The sequence below is a fragment of the Mytilus californianus genome, unplaced genomic scaffold (assembly GCF_021869535.1).
Source record: "Mytilus californianus isolate M0D057914Y unplaced genomic scaffold, xbMytCali1.0.p SCAF_7, whole genome shotgun sequence".
Lineage (NCBI taxonomy): Eukaryota > Metazoa > Mollusca > Bivalvia > Mytilida > Mytilidae > Mytilus > Mytilus californianus.
Window position 1 is genome coordinate 98,633,231 of NW_026262723.1, and position 18,653 is coordinate 98,651,883.

General features: G+C 33.7%; 2 protein-coding genes across 2 annotated transcripts in view; both read right to left on the reverse strand.

Moving 5' to 3' along the window:
- The window catches only part of LOC127709190 (transmembrane channel-like protein 5), a 293,058-nt gene that overhangs the window by 20,606 nt on the left and 253,799 nt on the right, over window positions 1–18,653 (reverse strand). The gene's annotated exons all lie outside the window — the stretch shown is intronic.
- Window positions 12,719–18,582, reverse strand: LOC127709183 (ankyrin repeat domain-containing protein 50-like). The gene is made up of 2 exons (XM_052214572.1): window positions 18,499–18,582; window positions 12,719–16,009 (listed from the first exon to the last, which is right to left on the reverse strand). Exon 2 carries the CDS (start codon window positions 15,975–15,977, stop codon window positions 13,137–13,139), a length of 2,841 nt encoding a protein of 946 aa, XP_052070532.1. The 5' UTR covers window positions 15,978–16,009; window positions 18,499–18,582; the 3' UTR covers window positions 12,719–13,136.

An 18,653-nucleotide genomic window follows, 5' to 3' on the forward strand; every position in this document is an offset into this window, starting at 1 on the left:
AAAACAAATTATTTATAAATGTCTTTTTTTTTTAAAAGGAATCGAAAACTTTAAATTACCGTGTGTGGCCCTTTCAAACGGAAGATGTTTATGTACTACTTTGTCAGTCATACACAATATACTCTTGTAAAGAAAATAATTATCCTAATCAAACTATATAAAGTGTCTATGAAACTTTAGATAAACAATACAAATTATTTCTTTGAGCCGTAACATGTTTAAAAAAATCCATATTTTGTTACAAACAGTCCGATATCTTAGCAGCGGATATGACAATGTCGGTCTCTGATAAAGGTTAACATTAAATACCTAGTATTTTATGGTTTTATAATTTTATTCTTTGTATTTTAACATTCGATATTTTTTTTAATTTTTGAATGAGCAATTTTTATTTTGAAGCTGAAGTATATTGCATCTATAACATTTTGCATTGATCTTCCAGTTAAGTAAAAGGTAAACTTGCAGTAGTTTAGACTGAATATTAACTTATATAACGGTTTACAGTTTAATATCAGTTTGCATTATTTTGCTTCTGATATATAACATAAAAAATTCATATAATACATGAAAATTAAATCTGATCTTCAGATATTTCGGTAACATCCGATGAAAAAGATATAAAGAACCTTACTAAGCAAACTCACATGCAAAAAAGGATTTAAGTTATTGTTAAGGTACATGTTTTTCAATACATATATGGGCATAAATCTTGAACATGAAAAAAGGGAACTTGTCAAAATTTAATTTGACTTGGGAAAATCAATTTATTCTCCAATTGAAGTGAATTTCTTCTTCCTTCTATATGGTCCAGAAGTATTCAGTCAATTGTCTCTGTCGTAAAGCTTTACCGTTAAAGCTTGCGTGTGTTAATTAACAGGTATTCTGATTATCACTGTTTGAATAAAAATACGGTAAATCTTCGTCCATATATAAGATGGGATGGTGTAATCGGCTACGGATCTCGAATATAGTTAAGTTATTGTCCATAATATGGCGGCGATAAACTAACATAGTATCATGAATGAAGATTCATTACACCTAAAAATCATAAAAATAAAATAAAATTAGTCTTGTTTTTCAAAATGATAATTAGCATACTAAGAAAACGTGTTTTACCAATACTTACCGATATACTGATAGCATAACTTAGTATTAGAGAAGTATTTTTCTTCGTAAAAATCAACAAAAGTACCAGATTACAAACCTGGTGTATTTTATGAGTTTTTACAACAACTGGGTAGATGCGACTACTTGTGGATCTTTTCCCTCGTTTTTTTAATCGGCCATTTACTGTTGAGACAATTTGGAATTACATGTTTTCGACACACAAAGGTCTGTCTACCCTCGGCATAGAAGGTCTTAGCCAGATTTGGTTCAACTTTTTGGAATTTTTGGTTTTCGCGTATTTGTGTCGGCCTTCCAACTGTTCAAGTTTCACTATGAATCTTGTGTAGACGAAACATTTTATGAACATTCACTGTTAATACAATGTTGAGTTATACGACCCTAAGGTTTTCCTACCAGCAGACAGACATGGCCTTAGCCAAATTTTGCACATTTTTTTGGAATGGATGGATGACTTTTTTAACGTTTAGTTGTAAATTAAATGCACATTCCTGACAAGAACATGCTAATGTGATATGAATGTGAACCCTACTTTGTACTACACCGATATGCTAAGCTGAATTTTAACGTGCTAATTCACAAGGTTACTGCATGAAAAAAAGTATAGCACTAATACCGAACTCTTAAGGCAAATTCAAAAAGGGGAAGTCCATAAAAACTTACAAAATTAAACAATATATTGAAGGAAAGATGTAACCCGAAACACTCATCTGGCGTACGAAATTTGTTTTATGTAATGTATCCGTTTTTATTCTGTAGTTAGTCCCCACTTCGAATTTATCATTTATATCTATTATATAGTCATTTTATAAAATTTACTGTTTGCAAAATTATAAATTATTCTAAATAATAAGGATGTGCTTGTCCCAGGCAGAAAACCCTGGCCGTGTTAGGCGCAACTTTTTGGAAGTTTTGGTCCTCGGTGCTCTTCGGCTTTGTACTTGTTTTGGCTTTCAAGCTTTTTTCATCTGAGCGTCACTGGATGGTCTTGTGTGGACGAGACGCACGTCTGGCGTATTGAATTTTAAGCCTAGTACCTTTTGTTAGCTATTATTCGTGTGTTTCTTTGTCCTATATGTTCTCCCATTTATTTGTATTGTGGTCCTGTCATGTGATTTTGTCGTTTTGGTGTTGTGTTTGACGTTGCCATTAAAGCGGGAGGTTTGGCATGCCACAAAACTAGGCTCAACCCACCATTTTTTTCTTAAAATGTCCTGTAACAAGTCAGGAAAATGGCCATTGTTATATTATAGTTCGTTTCTGTGTGTGTTACATTTTAATGTTGTGTTTTTGTTGTGTCGTTGTTCTCCTCTTATATTTGATGCGTTTCCCTCAGTTTTAGTTTATAACCCGGATTTGTTTTTATCTCTATCGATTTATGAGTTTCGAACAGCGGTATACTACTGTTGCCTTTATGGAGAAAGAGTAATGATTTTTGGGAGACAAAAATTGGTATCAGAATAGCTATAAATAAGCGACAATTTTTTAGATGCAAATATGAATTAAATTCCAAAAAAGTTTATGATTTTGTGGATCATAAGATAAGGTAAAATAATTGCAGTTAACCATCAAATAAAATTTTAGAGTAAGTACAACAATTATATACATATACTCCTTGTCGATTGCAATGTTTTTATTTTACACTTTGGTAAAGTTTGTTATCGGTCAGTCATCACAATTTACCCCTTGATTTGAACATGAGGAAATTGTTCATACCTTTATCAATAACAAATATACGTATTTTCATATCGGTACTGAAGTACTCAACTACTTGTTCCTTGTGATAACCTCTTGAACTAACAGTCCACCAAAAGAGATACCAATTTTACTGGACTTTGACCAAAGCCCATTTTATCAATTAATGTCTCTTCAGTGATGTTTCAGGCCTAAATATTTGATAATGTCCTGAGTTTTATATCAGCTAATTTCAATAAAATCAAATCTGTATTTTCATTACAATACTGAGTTCCTATGGGAACGAACTGTGCGCCTCTACTTGTCGTCCTCTTCTTATTTTCATATGAGTCGGAGTTCCTTCAGACACTTGTCAAAAACAAGAAGATCAAAGAGGCCAGATCATTTAATTTCACATTCAGATATATTGATGATGTTCTTTCCATTAACAATCTAAACTTTTGTGATTTGGTTCCATTAATATATCCTCCAGAACTAGAAATTAAAGAAACAACAGACACTGCTTCCTCTGATTGATTTTTAGACTTATACCTCGAATTTGACATAAGCGGATATTTTAGTACTAGAATCTATGACAAACGAGACGATTTATTTTGAAATCATAAATTTCCCCCACCTTAGCATCAATATACCAACTTCACCTGCATATGAAATATACATTTCCCAACTCATTCAGTATTCAAGAGCTTGCAGCTGCTACTCAGACTTTATAAAACGTCACCAGTGTCTGGACAGAAAGTTGATGAACCAGGGTTATGTCAAAGAACGTCTCGTCCTTTTTCTAAAAAGTTCATCGGAAGATACCAAGACCTTGTTGATAAATATTCCGTATCAACTTCACAAATGATACATGATGGTCTTGAAGTATAGATCATAGGTACTGACGTTGTTTGTGATCTTAATTACGAGTTATAGTGTTCTTTTCATTTGTCTTGTATATTTTTAACAGACGGTACCTAAAATCTATACCTCAAGACCATCATGTATTATTTGCGAAGTTGAAACGGAATATTTACCTACCTATTTCTGTTAAGTCCATTTTTGGTAGTATACTTTTGACGTGGCTCGGTATCTATACATCCCGCCATTGTGTTATTGTACTATGGTCATTTTTGTATTCTTGTCTTTCATTTTTTCTTATGTTCTTTGTCTATAGAGTGTCTATATGCCATGTTGTTTTTCTTTGTTGAAATAGTTATTTGTATTTATAGTGATTAAGATTATAACACAATGGTGACTGCTTTACACCAATTTTTGACATTTTTACCTATTATGTCTGTTTGTCTTGCTCACACATTGTTGTCAATATAATGAAATTTTATGCGACTGTCATACAAATGAGAGGTTTAACTAGCTATAAAACCAGGTTTAATCCACCATTTTCTACATAAGGAAATGTCTGTACCAAGTCAGGAATATGACAGTTGTTTTCCATTCGTTTGATGTGTTTGAGAATTTTATTTTGCCATTTGATAAATCCGTTTTGAATTTTCCTTGGAGTTCAGTATTTTTGTTATTTTACTTTTTACTCGGGTTTATAACTTGGAACTGAAAAAATATAAATTGTACAGATCACTGAGTGATTGAAAATAGTACTATACATTTCGTGCTTCTGATGCGTTTGTTTCTGGATTTACCTTCATCAGGAATGTTCAACCCCAAAATTTTTGAACTATTGATGATATGAGCAGGTAACAAACATTAACCAAGGGAAACACATCAACTATAAGAGGAAAACAACAGAATAACACTGAACTACATCAAATGCAAACGCCAACATACACAGAAGCGGACTGTCTGTTTACAACTGCCAAATACCTGACTTGGTACAGGAAATTTTAAGTAAAATGGTGGGTTGAACCAGGTTTTATGGCTAGCCAATCCTCCCGCTTATATGGCAATGTTGAAAATACCGCTAAAATTACAACAATACGTGACAGGAATACAGTACAAACAAACGCAAGAACACTCAGCACTGTGAAATACATAAATAAATAATATAATAGTACTTTACAACATGTGAACCGCAGAATAACAACGGGCCGGACACCTCCCAGGAATTTACGACAGCACACAAAGACACCACAAACGAAATATAAACTGCGCGTCACATGAATGGATCACCGTTACAAAAAGTGACGTATTTTTGTGACGTTTATATTATCACAGGTAAATTTCTAAAAAATAAAATAGATGTGTTTTGTTTATAGACACGTACAAGAATATTAAATTGGGATTGAGTTTGTAAGGGTGTTATTTTATGTATTTTTTAACCATGACAAGGATATTAAAATGGAATTGTGTTCATAATGGTCTTATTATTTGTATTTTCTAACCATGTCGGTGTTTCTTCTAAATCAAAACTGTATATAAACAAAAATATCCTATGCATATAGTTGCTTTAAATTTAAAATCATATAAATGAAGTAGCTGATTTTTTATCTTAACTTTTATATACATATAGAAAATAAAATTCAAATAACTGTAATATAAGGCAAGATCATGTAAGACCAAACAGTAAACAGACACGTCGTATAGCAATGCGAATTCACGCTCGGCAAAACAGTCATATTCGGGATTAGGTCACGGTCGGTACTAAGCAGACCAGACGCGTAGATGGTAAACCACAAATCTAAAACGGATCAACCAATTCGTGATGGTGTCCATAAAATTTACGGAGTGTCATTTTTAATCTTTCCTCCTCATAACTCTGTTGGAGCAGTTTCTGCGTAAGGAGCACATTCCTGTATATGAAGTCCGTATAGTGAGAATATGCACGAGCATACCGTATCATATTTAAAACCAGTAAATCGTAAAAATGAAAGAAAGGCAGAATTGAATTGAGAAACCTTGTCCGAATGAAACTATGTTTAATGATACTTTGCGAAATAGAAATGTATCAATCGACATTTAAATGATCATAAACCTAAAACTTAATAAACAAGCAGTTTAAAACACTTTATTATAAACGATTTACAGCTAAAAATGTTTTACTAAATTCTTTATCACGGTCCTATAGATATACATTTAAGCTGATTTTTCCGAAAGAGTTAGCAGATCCTTCTCCACATGTGGCACTCGTCGTGTCGCTCGTGTAAGTACAAATCCGGTGATAAGTCTTATTCGGTAGATCAAATTCGAGGAAAAGACGACGGGATTGTGGTTACGACAATTGGAACATATCCGTCGTTATCTGTGAAACAGATATTCCATAACGATCAACCAACTCGTGATGGCGTTTATAAAATTTGCGAAGGGATGATTTCAACTTCACCACTTGGAACTCTTGGTTTAATAGCTTCTTTGTAACCATCAACCCTCTATCAAGGAAATCATAATAGGAAATGCAAGCTTTGGAATATCGTATAAATTAAGTATATTAGACCGTATCTTTTTTTTTTTTTTATTAAATTCAGTATCAATTGATCGACAAACACTTTGAAAGAGACTGGGGAGATAAAAGAGAGGAGGAAGCTACCAAAGGGATAGTCAAACGCATATTAAGTAGAAAACGAACTGATAATGCCATGGCAAAAAGAAAAACGAAAAATGATGATAAACTAGGAGAAAACTGTAAAAGAAGGTGAGATACTGATCGACGACAAAGTTCACGTCACTTGTATGTAAATGGATAATCATGTAGGAAATATTCACTACTCGAAATAAATTAGTAAATGGATAACAATGTAGAAAACTCTTACAAAATTTTAATACTGGTATCTATGATGAGTTTATTTTCTACTGGAAATTGATTAAAAGTTAAGAAAAACCGTTTCGTTTGTCAAATTAAGACCTAGACTTTTGATATTTCAATTGACACTGATTGAATGCTTTCATATTTTTACTTTACAATAGCTAAAATCAAAAGAAAATTATTTAGACATTCCACCCCGAAAGTTAACAGCTTAGATGCAAAAGCCACTTTATTTGTAACGCGTTTTTATTTTTATTTTAATATTTTATATTGAAATAATTAAGCCTCATTTATATCATTTACTTTATATGAACAAACAAGAATCCTCTTAGGGAGCACGTCTGCTTGACATATCATAATGCTAATGCAGATCTTCATGGAAAAATTCGATTAGACAACTGGGAGAAGTTGAAAAATGGAGAAACATTATCTAACAACACAGAACAAAATTTAGATTTTTAAAGAAGGACTTTTGCTGGATAAATCGTCTCAAAGCATAGAAATAGTCTTTATTATGAAAACTTGGTTTACATAAAATATCATATTCAATATGTTGTGGTTGATAAACAAAAATCCAATTTCTTTTAGTATGTAAGTATTTATATTTGTTAGTGTGCTTTCTAAAATGCAAATTTTGTTTCAAGAAATTTTACTGAATAAATGTTTAAAATTGAAAAAGGTCTTTTCTCATTAATACATGTGTTGACCTGTTTTAGTCTTATTGTAGATCTCTTCATATCTTATATGTTTGCTCTGAATATGCCCAAAAAAATCATATTATATATTGCAAAAATTTACTCCAAGGAACTTACTTTTTTTAACATAAATCTAAAACGAACAGCAATACGTGTTGAATATTCATAAAATACTTAACGCATGGCCTAAGGAGCTAAGAAAACAACTTGAAGGGACTTTACTATAGACTTTTTGTGAAATCTAATGTCCTTCTCTTGATTTGGATATTTTAGTTTCACACGGGGAGCTCTTTATTAATATACAACAAAACAGACGATTTTCGTTCCCTATTGTTAATTTTCAATTTATGTTCGACGGATATTTTATTTAAGTGAAAGATTTTGTTACAACAAGTTACTTAAATTGCTCAGTTTTTAGTTTTCTATGTTGTGTTTATAGATATAGTACGATGTGGTATGAGTGCCAATGAGACAACTCTCCATCCAAGTTACAATTTATAAAAGTAAACCATTATAGGTCAAGGTACTTTTGTATACTATTGTTTGTCTTGTTTTTTTGTCATGGCGTTGTCAGTTTATTTTCGACTTACGATATCCCTGTTAGGTTTTGAGTTGTGTACTTCGCGTTGTTATAAGGTTCGGTTGATTCTAAAGAAAATACTACTGTACAGTTCAATATTCTATTCAAACATTAGCATAAACATAGTTAAAATATTCGACATCAATACGCAACGTCATATAATTAGTGGCGACGGTACATATAGTTATGCTTTACGTTCCCGCAATCCTCGACATTCTGGGGGCCACCGAAAATGGAAATTACTAAGAAATAATTAAAATTTACAATCACAAAGAATAAAAAAGATTCTACTGTTACTGTCTCTGTAATATACGATACTTGCAAAATTAAACTTTAACTAAAATCACAATTGTCTTTAAAATTGCCCTTCGGTCATTTTATGTCATCGAAAGTGAACACCACTGTAACAGTCCATAAAACAGCTTCTACACTCCATAATCATTATTTTAATCGTAAAAGGTCCTTTTCCTTCCTAGTTCTGTAAAATTGGAATTTTCTTCGGGCGGGAACGAAGAGAATAATGCGTTTTACAATTTTCACTACTTGGGTCTTATAATTCCCAATTACTTACAATTTAACAATTGGTCGGTTTCACGAATCAAATCCTTTACGATTGCTAACCTCCACATAAGTCTATTAGAATCGTTGTGAACTTAGTTTGAATGTTAATACCAGTTGCACGGTGAAATTCTCGTAAGGATATTAAATATTCATTCCTCCAACGTGTACGAAAATGTTTAATAAGTTGATCTTGTCTGAAGTTTTTTGTTACAATACGAATGATTAGAATTGTGGATGTTTTCAATATCACCCATTTAGTGTGGTAACGAATCCAATCTTCTCCCGTTAAGTAAGTGTGATGGCGTAAGTGGTTGTGGACCGGTTATGTCTGTTGAAATATACGTAACCGGACGGTGGTTATTTAGCATACTTTCAACTTCAGATACTATTGTTCGAAGCATGTCAATAGTAACAAATGATCGACCTAATACTTTCTGAATTGCATTTTTTGTAAGTCCTGTAAGTCTTTCCCACCATCCAACAAACCATGTGGCTCTATATGTGATAAAATTCCTTTCAGTTCCGCAATCCACCACTTTTTGTTGAATTGATTCAGCTGCAGCTTTAAATGTATTTGCGTTATCTTTCATCATTATTCTTGAAAGTGAACGACGTGCCACCAATCTCCTAAAAGCCAACAATAATGACTCCTCTGTCAGATCCGCTACAATTTCAAGATGCACTGCTCGTGTTGTTGCACATGTAAACACGCAAATATAAGTTTTGTAGTCAATGTTATTTTGTCCTCTTGTACATAAAGCACATGTAAAGACGACATCTGTAACAAAAAAGGGGTACGCGGTAAGGTTTTCCGGTTTCTTTATTGCACTGTGAGCATTTTCTAAGGTGGTATTTCACACATTGACGAATGCTATAAATCCAAACCAAAACTTCTGCTGAATATGCGCAATTGGGCTGTTTGGTCCAGAGTATACATTTTTGTGATGCATTTCTCTAATTATCAACGACATAAAAATAGTTGGTAACAAAATTGGATACTTAGTACTGTAATCTAATTGTGCGTTGTTGAGTCTTCCTCCACATCGCAATAATCCGATATCGTCCAAATACAGTCTTAGTTGTCTAACGATAGCAATTTTGATGATGGATTCAAACTATCAATCTCGGATTCGAAGGTCGTCCGTTGAACATTACAAATAAGTGTATTCTCGGCTTCTCCGATTTCTCGTATGTTGAGGTTTCCAATCGTTCGATCGCTTTTAGGGATCTTCAGATTGCGAATAAATCTTAATACGTATGCGGTTATTCTAACCAATTTACTTAACGGGCTATAATTTTCATTTAGAATAAATATGGTGTTACAACTTGTCTTTGATACATGTATCTAGACGTCCATAGATTTCTCGGTAATCGTTGAAAATGTGTTACAGTATTCAACATTTCGTGTCCATCCTGGACATCCTGCTTTGTTGGCAATCCATTTGGGTCCTTTATCCAAAGTTCATTATTTATCAACTGTTTGAAGTAAGTCCGCGGGTAAGATAATCTGCTGGGTTTTGGTCTGTCGGGCAATATTTCCAATGCAGGTAACGTTTTTGTTGACGATATCCAACACTAATTGACTGTCACTCCAAAAATATGTCTTATGTGGGTCAATTGTGAGTTTGACCATAACGATTCTTTAAAAGTTCAATATCCTTGAAGTAATTTGGGTTTGTCGTGGTGAGGCCTGAAACTACGTTTGCGGCATCTGATTGCAAAAAGGATTTCAAATATGAGAATTTCTGAATGTCGGTTAGTGTGTGGTTATGAATAATTGTGGATTCAAATGAATTCCCGAAATATTGCCATTCTTATATATTTCCGCTAAAATTTGGAAGCGATAACTTGGGTAGGTGATTGTTTTAACTTGAGGTCGAACTTGTTTGTGATAACTCCCGACTGGAATGCATAAATGGATTTGAATGGATTATAAACTCTGGGGCGTCGCTATCTAGTACTGAAAAGAGGTGAAGGATACCAAAGGGACATTCAAACTCATAAGTCGAAACTACTGACAGCGCCATGGCTTAAAAATAAAAAGACAAACAACAGTATACAAAACACAACATAGAAAACCGAAGACTGAACAGCACGAACCCACTAAAAAAGGGTGATCTCGTGGGTGGTAAGCAGATCCTGCTTGGCATGTGGCACCCGTCGTGTTGCTCATGAAAGTACAAACCCGGTAATAAGTCTAATTCGGTAGGTCACATTCGAGGGAAAGGGAACGGGATTGTAGTTACGACAATTGGAACATATCCGTCGTCATCTGTGAAACAGATATTGTATAACGGTCAACCAACTCGTGATGGCGTACGTAAAATTTACGAAGGGATGATTTAAACTTCACCACTTGGAACCCTTGGTTAAATAGCTTCCTTGCGAGCAGCAACCCTCTATCAAGGAAATCATGATAGGAAATACAAGCCCTGGAATATGGTATCAACTGGGAGATATATACTTCGTATGCAGGCGATGCTTGAATGTTGCTACATAGAAATGGAATGTTCACAATTGGGAAGCTGAAATCATCTCTTTTGTCGTAAAGTTTTGTTTTCAACCGACCCTCATCGTCAATTTCTAGATGTAAGTCAAGATATGAGGCAGACTTAACTGTATCTGTTGTATCCTTTGTCGCAAGTTCGATGGGATAGATGCGTTCAACATAGTCACCAAATTTTGAATTATTTTGTTAGAGAACACCATCTATATAGCGGAAAGTGAAATTAAAGGATACCGCTAACTTCTTTTCTTTCTTCCTAAGACGTTCCGTATGAAGTCAGCCTCATATGAATAAAGGAAAAAGTCGGTAAGAAGAGGAGTACAGTTGGTTCCCATACGAATGCCGATTGTTTGTTGAAAAACACGTCCTCCAAACGTAGCAAATATGTTGTCAATCAAGAAATCAAGCATCTTGATAATGTCAGTTTCGTTTCAGCATAGATGTATACATCTATGGTTTCAGAGAAATTTTTGTTTTAATCAGAGTACAATTTATCCCTCCCTTAGACAAGAAACTTGTGTCTACGTAAGCCATTCTTTTTTATTAAACAAAGCATGACCAACTCTTTCAATTTTTCTTTTAGTTTGGAATGGGGAGTACTTGTGTAATGTGTAGAAAAGTCAAATGTTATATAATACTATTGCAAAATGAAAGAGTCTTAAATTGTATGTACTCTAAAAGATCTTTGGAATGTTTTAGTATTCACATCTGATTCACGCCACTTATAGAAAATGTAGTTTCACAAGAACTTTGAAGCCCGGCTTTGATTGCTGATAAAATTGATGTTAATATTTTAGAAAGAGGTTTTGTGGAGCACTTGGAACACCCAGCAATATAACGTTGTTTGTAATGACACATATGTAGTTTAGGTATCCAATACAGTGAAAGAAGATCCAGTTCTTCATCTTTGTTTGAAATTCCAAAGGAACATAGAAAAGACCTATGATTATCCAGGATTTCCTATTTGGTAATTGTCGTGGGTAATATGTTGAAGATGTGGCGGTGGCGACGGGTTTCAAGAATTTTTTGAATTTTCTAACTTTCCTCTCTAACTCTAAATAATACTCATCTGTCTCGATTATCTCATCCGTTATTCCCTCGAGATCTGAATCCACTGTATTTAGTATCTGTTCATCAATATTGGCTAGAGTTTTCTTTTTCTTATTAACTGCCTCCAGCAATGTTGAAATTTTCTCCGGGTCGAAAGGCGTTTCGCCGATGACGTCCTCCAGTTTGTTGAAAACTTTCCTCACCGCTGCTCTGTTCCCCGCTCTCAAAGATTTCAATCGACTGATGTCCATTTTCTCCGTTAGTCACGGCACCAATGTTAGGTTTTGAGTTGTGTACTTAGTGTAGTTACAATTTACGTTCCCGCAATCCTCGACAGTCCGTTTGGTTTCTTTCGCCTCTCTTTTAAAACTTACAAAATTATTAAAAAGATCCAACGAAGATTTGGTTTCGAAATTTGGCTGTACTTGTAGAAATATTATTACAAAAGGGATATCACATCCTAATTTTCATGTTGATGTTACTTACGGAGGTCGTAAATTATGAGACGATCAATATTGTTCCTTTGAATAAACTCATTCTCAAACGTTATTGGTTGCATGATGTCATATTTGTTTTGGATTTATTGTGTTATAAACCATGCTGTTGGTTTTCTCTTTTGGATATTGTTTCACATTTTGTCATCAAGGGGCCTTTAAGCTTATAAACGATATCGGTTTTCCGCATAGTTAAAGGTCTTACAGTGGCCTGTAATTGTTTACATCTTTGTCCTTTTTGGTATCTTTATGAATAGTTGTCTCATTGGCAATTACACAAAATCTCCTTATTCTCAAATGGGTTATGATACGAAGAGAAACGTACATTATAATTTATTAATAATCAAACGTAGGAAAGAACTAAAACAAAACTTAATAAATTTCATTAATTAAATATAACGAACTAGACATAAACTGTTTTACTTCAACGACACAATTATTTTCATTTTAATAATTAAGATGGTTAAAAATAGAATTTTTTAAAAGGTTATATGAAAAACAAATATAGCAGCCCGCACGACACGACTTTCTGGAATAACTTTCACCAGGAACGCTCGAAACTATAAAAGCTTAGATAACTAAATCCATTAAACGTTTGAGAGCATTAAAAATTAAAAGAGCCGTCAATCATTCATACTAATGAAATATAACATACAAATTTGCAAGCTTCTGCTGCATATATAATAATGTAGCCTAAATCATACTAGTAATATATATCTCCGAGACGTTCACAATGCTATTTGTTTAGTATTTCATCAGCAAAGCGTGCCATTTCATTTAAACATTCACACTGTGCTTTGTATATATGTAGGTTGACGATTCGATTGAGGGTGTACGTGTGAAGTAGATTGACCTCTGGAAAAAAGAATACAGGCATACTCTGATTTTGAACACAGACAAGCATTCTTCTAGTTATCCTGTATGCCCAATCGGGTGGTGAGTCCACATCCGGTTCAACAGATGACTGTTCGTTTGAATTATATTGCTCTAAATACTTTTCTAGTTCGTAGAGAAAGCATGATTTCAGCATGTATGTAGTAAGATATTCTACGCTTGGCTCATCGTCGTCGTCTTTGTCCCAAACAGTCGGGAAATATTCGGATTTATGTAATGCGTTCAACAAAATGTACCCTTTTCGTATTGACGGTGTCGTACTTCTTATAATATCGGCTTCGACATCTGCTGTTGATATTCTAAGAAGTATATTCCAATCTCTAAACACCTCCGAGGCAGGAGTTTTGAACACAACTGAATAATTTGGTTCCAAATGTAACTGATTCATTAGATTATTGTGCAAGTTCATGGTATTTGGTAGCCATTTTGTTGGTGCTACAGCAGGAACAATGTCGACCGATATATCAAGATCCTTGAATGATTTACCAGTCCATCGAAAATTTAGATTAGAAATCGAACCTTTGTGTAGATCCAGAAAGGATTTCAGATAAAGATTTGTACTTTTTAGAACATCATTATTTAACAAAGCCAAATTAATGGCTGAATACATACTTCTGACGACCTTCATGCTGTCGATGAAGCCATTTTCATCAACGTATTCTTGTAAAAGTTCACGATTTGCATCATCTTTTAGTTTTAGTTTAACAAAACCTTTTGGAAATTCGGGTAGCTCTATTGGCTCTACGTGCTCGCTAAATCTTAGTAGATGCCATTTGATATCAAATTCGTCATTTTGTCCTATCTTTGTTCCTTCTTTTCTGCTTCCTGACAGCGTAACGTTACACTCAAGTATAGGGTTTTTCATTTTCACATACTGAGCTAGGTTGTTCATAATATTTTCAATAGATAATGCAATATCATGGTTTTCATCAGTGTTGTAGTATAACCCCATGTCACAAGAATCGCGAATTAAACCAGCAAATTTGCAAAAAGCGTCCTTGTGGTCTTGTAAATGTAGTTTCCATTCACTGATATTCAGTTCATGATCATAACATTTCAATATATTCAAATAAGGACACCCACCAAATATGTTTTCTCTGCATATACATTCTCTGTTTTCAAACTTGTTGTCCGTCATACGCTCATGTGTGTGTTGCAAATGGATAATGTTATATGTTTCGTCTTCGGGCTCATTTTGACTTTTATGGAAAGCCTTAAGACAAACGCCAAGCTCGCTTGCATTTGCACCTGCAGACTTATATGTTTTATATGGAGTTATCATTTGATATAACATATATTCATATTTAAGGAATTTGGCATAATCTATTGGATTTTTACCGTCTGAATTTTTAACTACAGGATCGAATCCTTTATTTAAAAGCACTGCAAATGAAGCATTATCCTGATACCATATCGTCCAATGAAAAACAGTGGAGCCAAAATTATCCTGGATGTTGACAATACCAGAACAGTGTTTTTCTAATATAATTTCTAAAATTTCAGGATGTTGACTCGCCATGTGAAATGGTGTTTCTCCTGTTTTCGCTTTTGTCGTTGGATCTGCGCCTATTTTTAACAACATATGAACTAGATGTTTTCTCCCCTTTTGAACAGCATAATGTAACGGTGTCAAACATTGAAGATTACCCTCGTTAACATTTAATCCTCGATTAACAAGAAAATTTACAATTTCTATTAGTTCGTTATCTCTTGATTCGAGTTCGTCGTATTCGCTGTTTTCAATTGGGTCTTCCGGTGGTGACATAATCAAATGAAGTGCAGTGGATCCCATTTTATCTTTTTTTCTAAAATCCATCCCTTTCTGTAGCAGGTATTGTACATGATTCAGTTGCACTTCGTCGGAACACATGATCTGATGGAGTAAACTTTGTCCAAAAACATCCTCCATATTTACATCTAGTCCATACTTCATTAAACAGTCTATCGATTTTTCGAAACCTTCATAATTTGGGTTTTCTGACAAATAATGAAGTGCTGATTCATCATAAATATTTGCGTCATATGGACGTGCTCCGTTTTCCAATAAAAATTCTATTGCTTGGTCACAACATACTGATGCAGCATAAATAAGCGGTGTCATATTGGTTAAAACTTTTATATTCACAGATGCACCCCGCTGCAATAATCGCTGTAAAAATTCCACGCAATTATGATTTTCATTTTTAGATGACTGCACTTCTTCGGAAGGATGAATTACATGTATAAAGTGAATTGGACATTTTCCTTCTGGGTTAGGGGATATAACATCTTTGGAGAGATCAATCAGTTTACTGATTCTTTTATAACATCTACTCTCTCCAATAGTTGTACAATCTTTAAAAAGACTCAAGAGAGCATTTTCACCCGACATGTTGCAAAAGTTCACATCTGCTCCATGATCAATCAAAAGTTCAAAGATTGAAACGTGAACATTGTCGTAGAGAGCCATGAATAGTGGAGTTTTGCCGTCTTTATCGGGAATATTAGGATCAGCCCCATGTCGAAACAAGATATTTACTATTTCTATTTCGTTATTACATACGGCTAAATAGAGAGGTGTTGCATCCATTTCGGATATATTTTCGACGTAATTTGCATTGGCCCCGTCATCTAATAACTCAACAACATCTTTGGTTCTTCCTTCCACAACTGCAGTAATAAGGTTACGCTCTTTACTTTGCATTTTTAATTTAATTTGAATTCAGCTTCTCAAATCTAAAAATCGAAATTGAAATATCTTTAAAAGCAAAACACAGTATAAATATATATATTAAGAGTCTTTAAGATTTTTAAAAGCGTATCATGGAAGAATTCGCTAAGAATTTGTGTTTGACCTTATATATTAGTTAAGTTGTTTACGTTATGATTCAATTCATTGAATGGCGAACTGTCAATTTGTTTTCTTCAACTTATGAGTTTGAATGTCCCTTATGTATCTTTCGCCTCTCTTGAAAACTTACATCCCTCAGTTTTTGTTTGTTACCTTGATTTGTTTTCTTAATCGATTTAATAGATTTGAACATCGATGAACTACTGTTGCCTATAAGTTTATCATAAAAAAGAGTCGGAAGATACCAAAGGGACATTCAAAACTCATAAGTCGCAATAAACTGACAATGCCATGGCAAAAAAAACAAAAAAAAGACGTAGGACGAACAAGTCTACAAAAAACAAAAAATAAAAAACAAAAATCCAGCAACACGCACCCCCCACCAAAATCTGGCTCTGGAATATCGTATTAACTGTGAGATTTATAGTCCATATGCAGGCACTGCTGCAATGTTACTACATAGAAATGGAAAGTTCACAATTGGGAAGCTGTTTTCTACTCGACCGATATTCATTGTCAATATCTAGATATCAGTATCAGTAAAAATAAATTTGGGGTGTGGGGGGGATTATGGAATATATTCAATTTAGTTTGAATCTGATTATATCTATATAATGAACTCCAAAGTATTCTTAAGATAGTATCATATACGGTATATTTCACATCGTAGACTTGTAAATTTTAAATATTTGAAATAACAATAACAATGTCATTAATTTTATTCACTTATGTCTTGTAACAATGATGTATGCACTGTATTTTGAACATCAAAAAGATCAATAAAAATTAAAAAAGAACATATCAATGATATTTCATCTAAATACAACACTGCTGACTACTACTCTTATCTACCTGCTGAAACAAATCATATCCGACGTGAGAACAAGATACACTAGAATTCACCGAGGTTTATGAAAACAGTAGCTACAAAATCGACCAATATGCATTAGAAATATTCATTTTTAAAAGTTAAGAATCAGACAAATTCAAAGGTACTTTTTCAATACCCTGAAATCGCAAAATGTAAAATTCCTCAATCCTATAACCTTTAAAATTCCAGCCAACATTTGTACTAAATTATAAGATAATCAAAAACGACATATTTGACCTAAAATGACCATTTTACTCATAGTTTTTGTCAAGATTTAAATAGAAATAAACCACAGTTTTTTTCAACATTAACGTGTTTGTTATTACCTCAAAACAAGACTTGGATGATTGGACGGGCGCACATATCGAAACACTATTATATATTATACTCCACTGTTTGACACAGTCTGACTTAAACAAAACAAAATGTTTTACGACTTATCCAAGATAAGATTATACCAGTTCCGAATGAGCCAAGTTTAACTCAGACTAAATGGAATCTAGTGTAATACTATGTTCGATACAAACTGAGTCTCATAAGAATCGGATCGTTTCATACTAGTCGAGTATTACAGTTCATTAATACGTATCTGATCTATAAAAAATAGTTTTCATGAATAGAGCAAATACTATTTGATATATGGACGTGAGACAAACATTTTTTCTCAAACATAACATAGAATGAAAATAAGACTTTATAAATGTTATGAGTCCGAAACGCTTCTCTGGATTTACCTTCATCAGGAACGCTCAAACACGAAAATACTTGAAAGCCTAGGATCCACAAATACTTCAATACTTTGGAGCTTTATGACCAAATGGACATACAAAAATAGCCAAATCCACAAAAGGTCAACTCTGCACGAGGTAGTTGAAACACAGCTGACTAAAGTTGTCGTCAATTTATTTCCTTTAGTCAGCTGCAGTTGAAACCATATAGTTTCTAAAAGAATTTAAATTAATCAACGGAGAATTAAAGAACGGTATGGTATTAATCGTATTATTGATGAAGCACTAACTTATGAGCTGAAATTACCGTCTGTGACTACCAGTCCGTCTGCAGTGGTATCGACTAGAGCTAGAAAATGAAAATAACACTTAAATGAATTTTGCGCTTTCGAAGCGCTTTTCTGGATTTACCTTTTTAATGGTCGCTCAAACCCAACAATTTGAAAGCCACGGATGATTAAGTACTTGAGTACTGAAGCTGCAATATGATCAAAGGAGACCTCAAGAGAAAAGACAAATCCGCCTAATGGAGTTGGAACCTTAGTCTTAATAATTTCTAAATTTATCAACGGAGAATTTACGAAAGGAATGTTATAAATCAAACGACTACTAAGCTGACGATAACGCTCGGCGACCAGCAGTCCCCCGGCAATAGTATTTATATTTATCGACTTAGTACTTGGAAATTTTGGTGGGTATTTATTGTGTATCACATTGGATATTTATTTTGATATGTTATGAATTTCCTAAACAGCAATATAAATTGCTTACTTACCAAAATGTTTTAAACAGTATGCATGAAGTTCCTGGTTAACTTGAATGGTTGATTTACTTCTTTTGTAAAAGTCAATGGCAGAATGTCAAGATTACCTGTACAGTTTGTTTCTTTAAAAACTGTTTTAGATATTAAATAACCCTATATATAGATTA

Coding starts and splice junctions, on each gene's coding strand:
- LOC127709183 (XM_052214572.1), bottom strand. CDS start 15,977: ATGCAAAGTAAAGAGCGTAACCTTATTACTGCAGTTGTGGAAGGAAGA.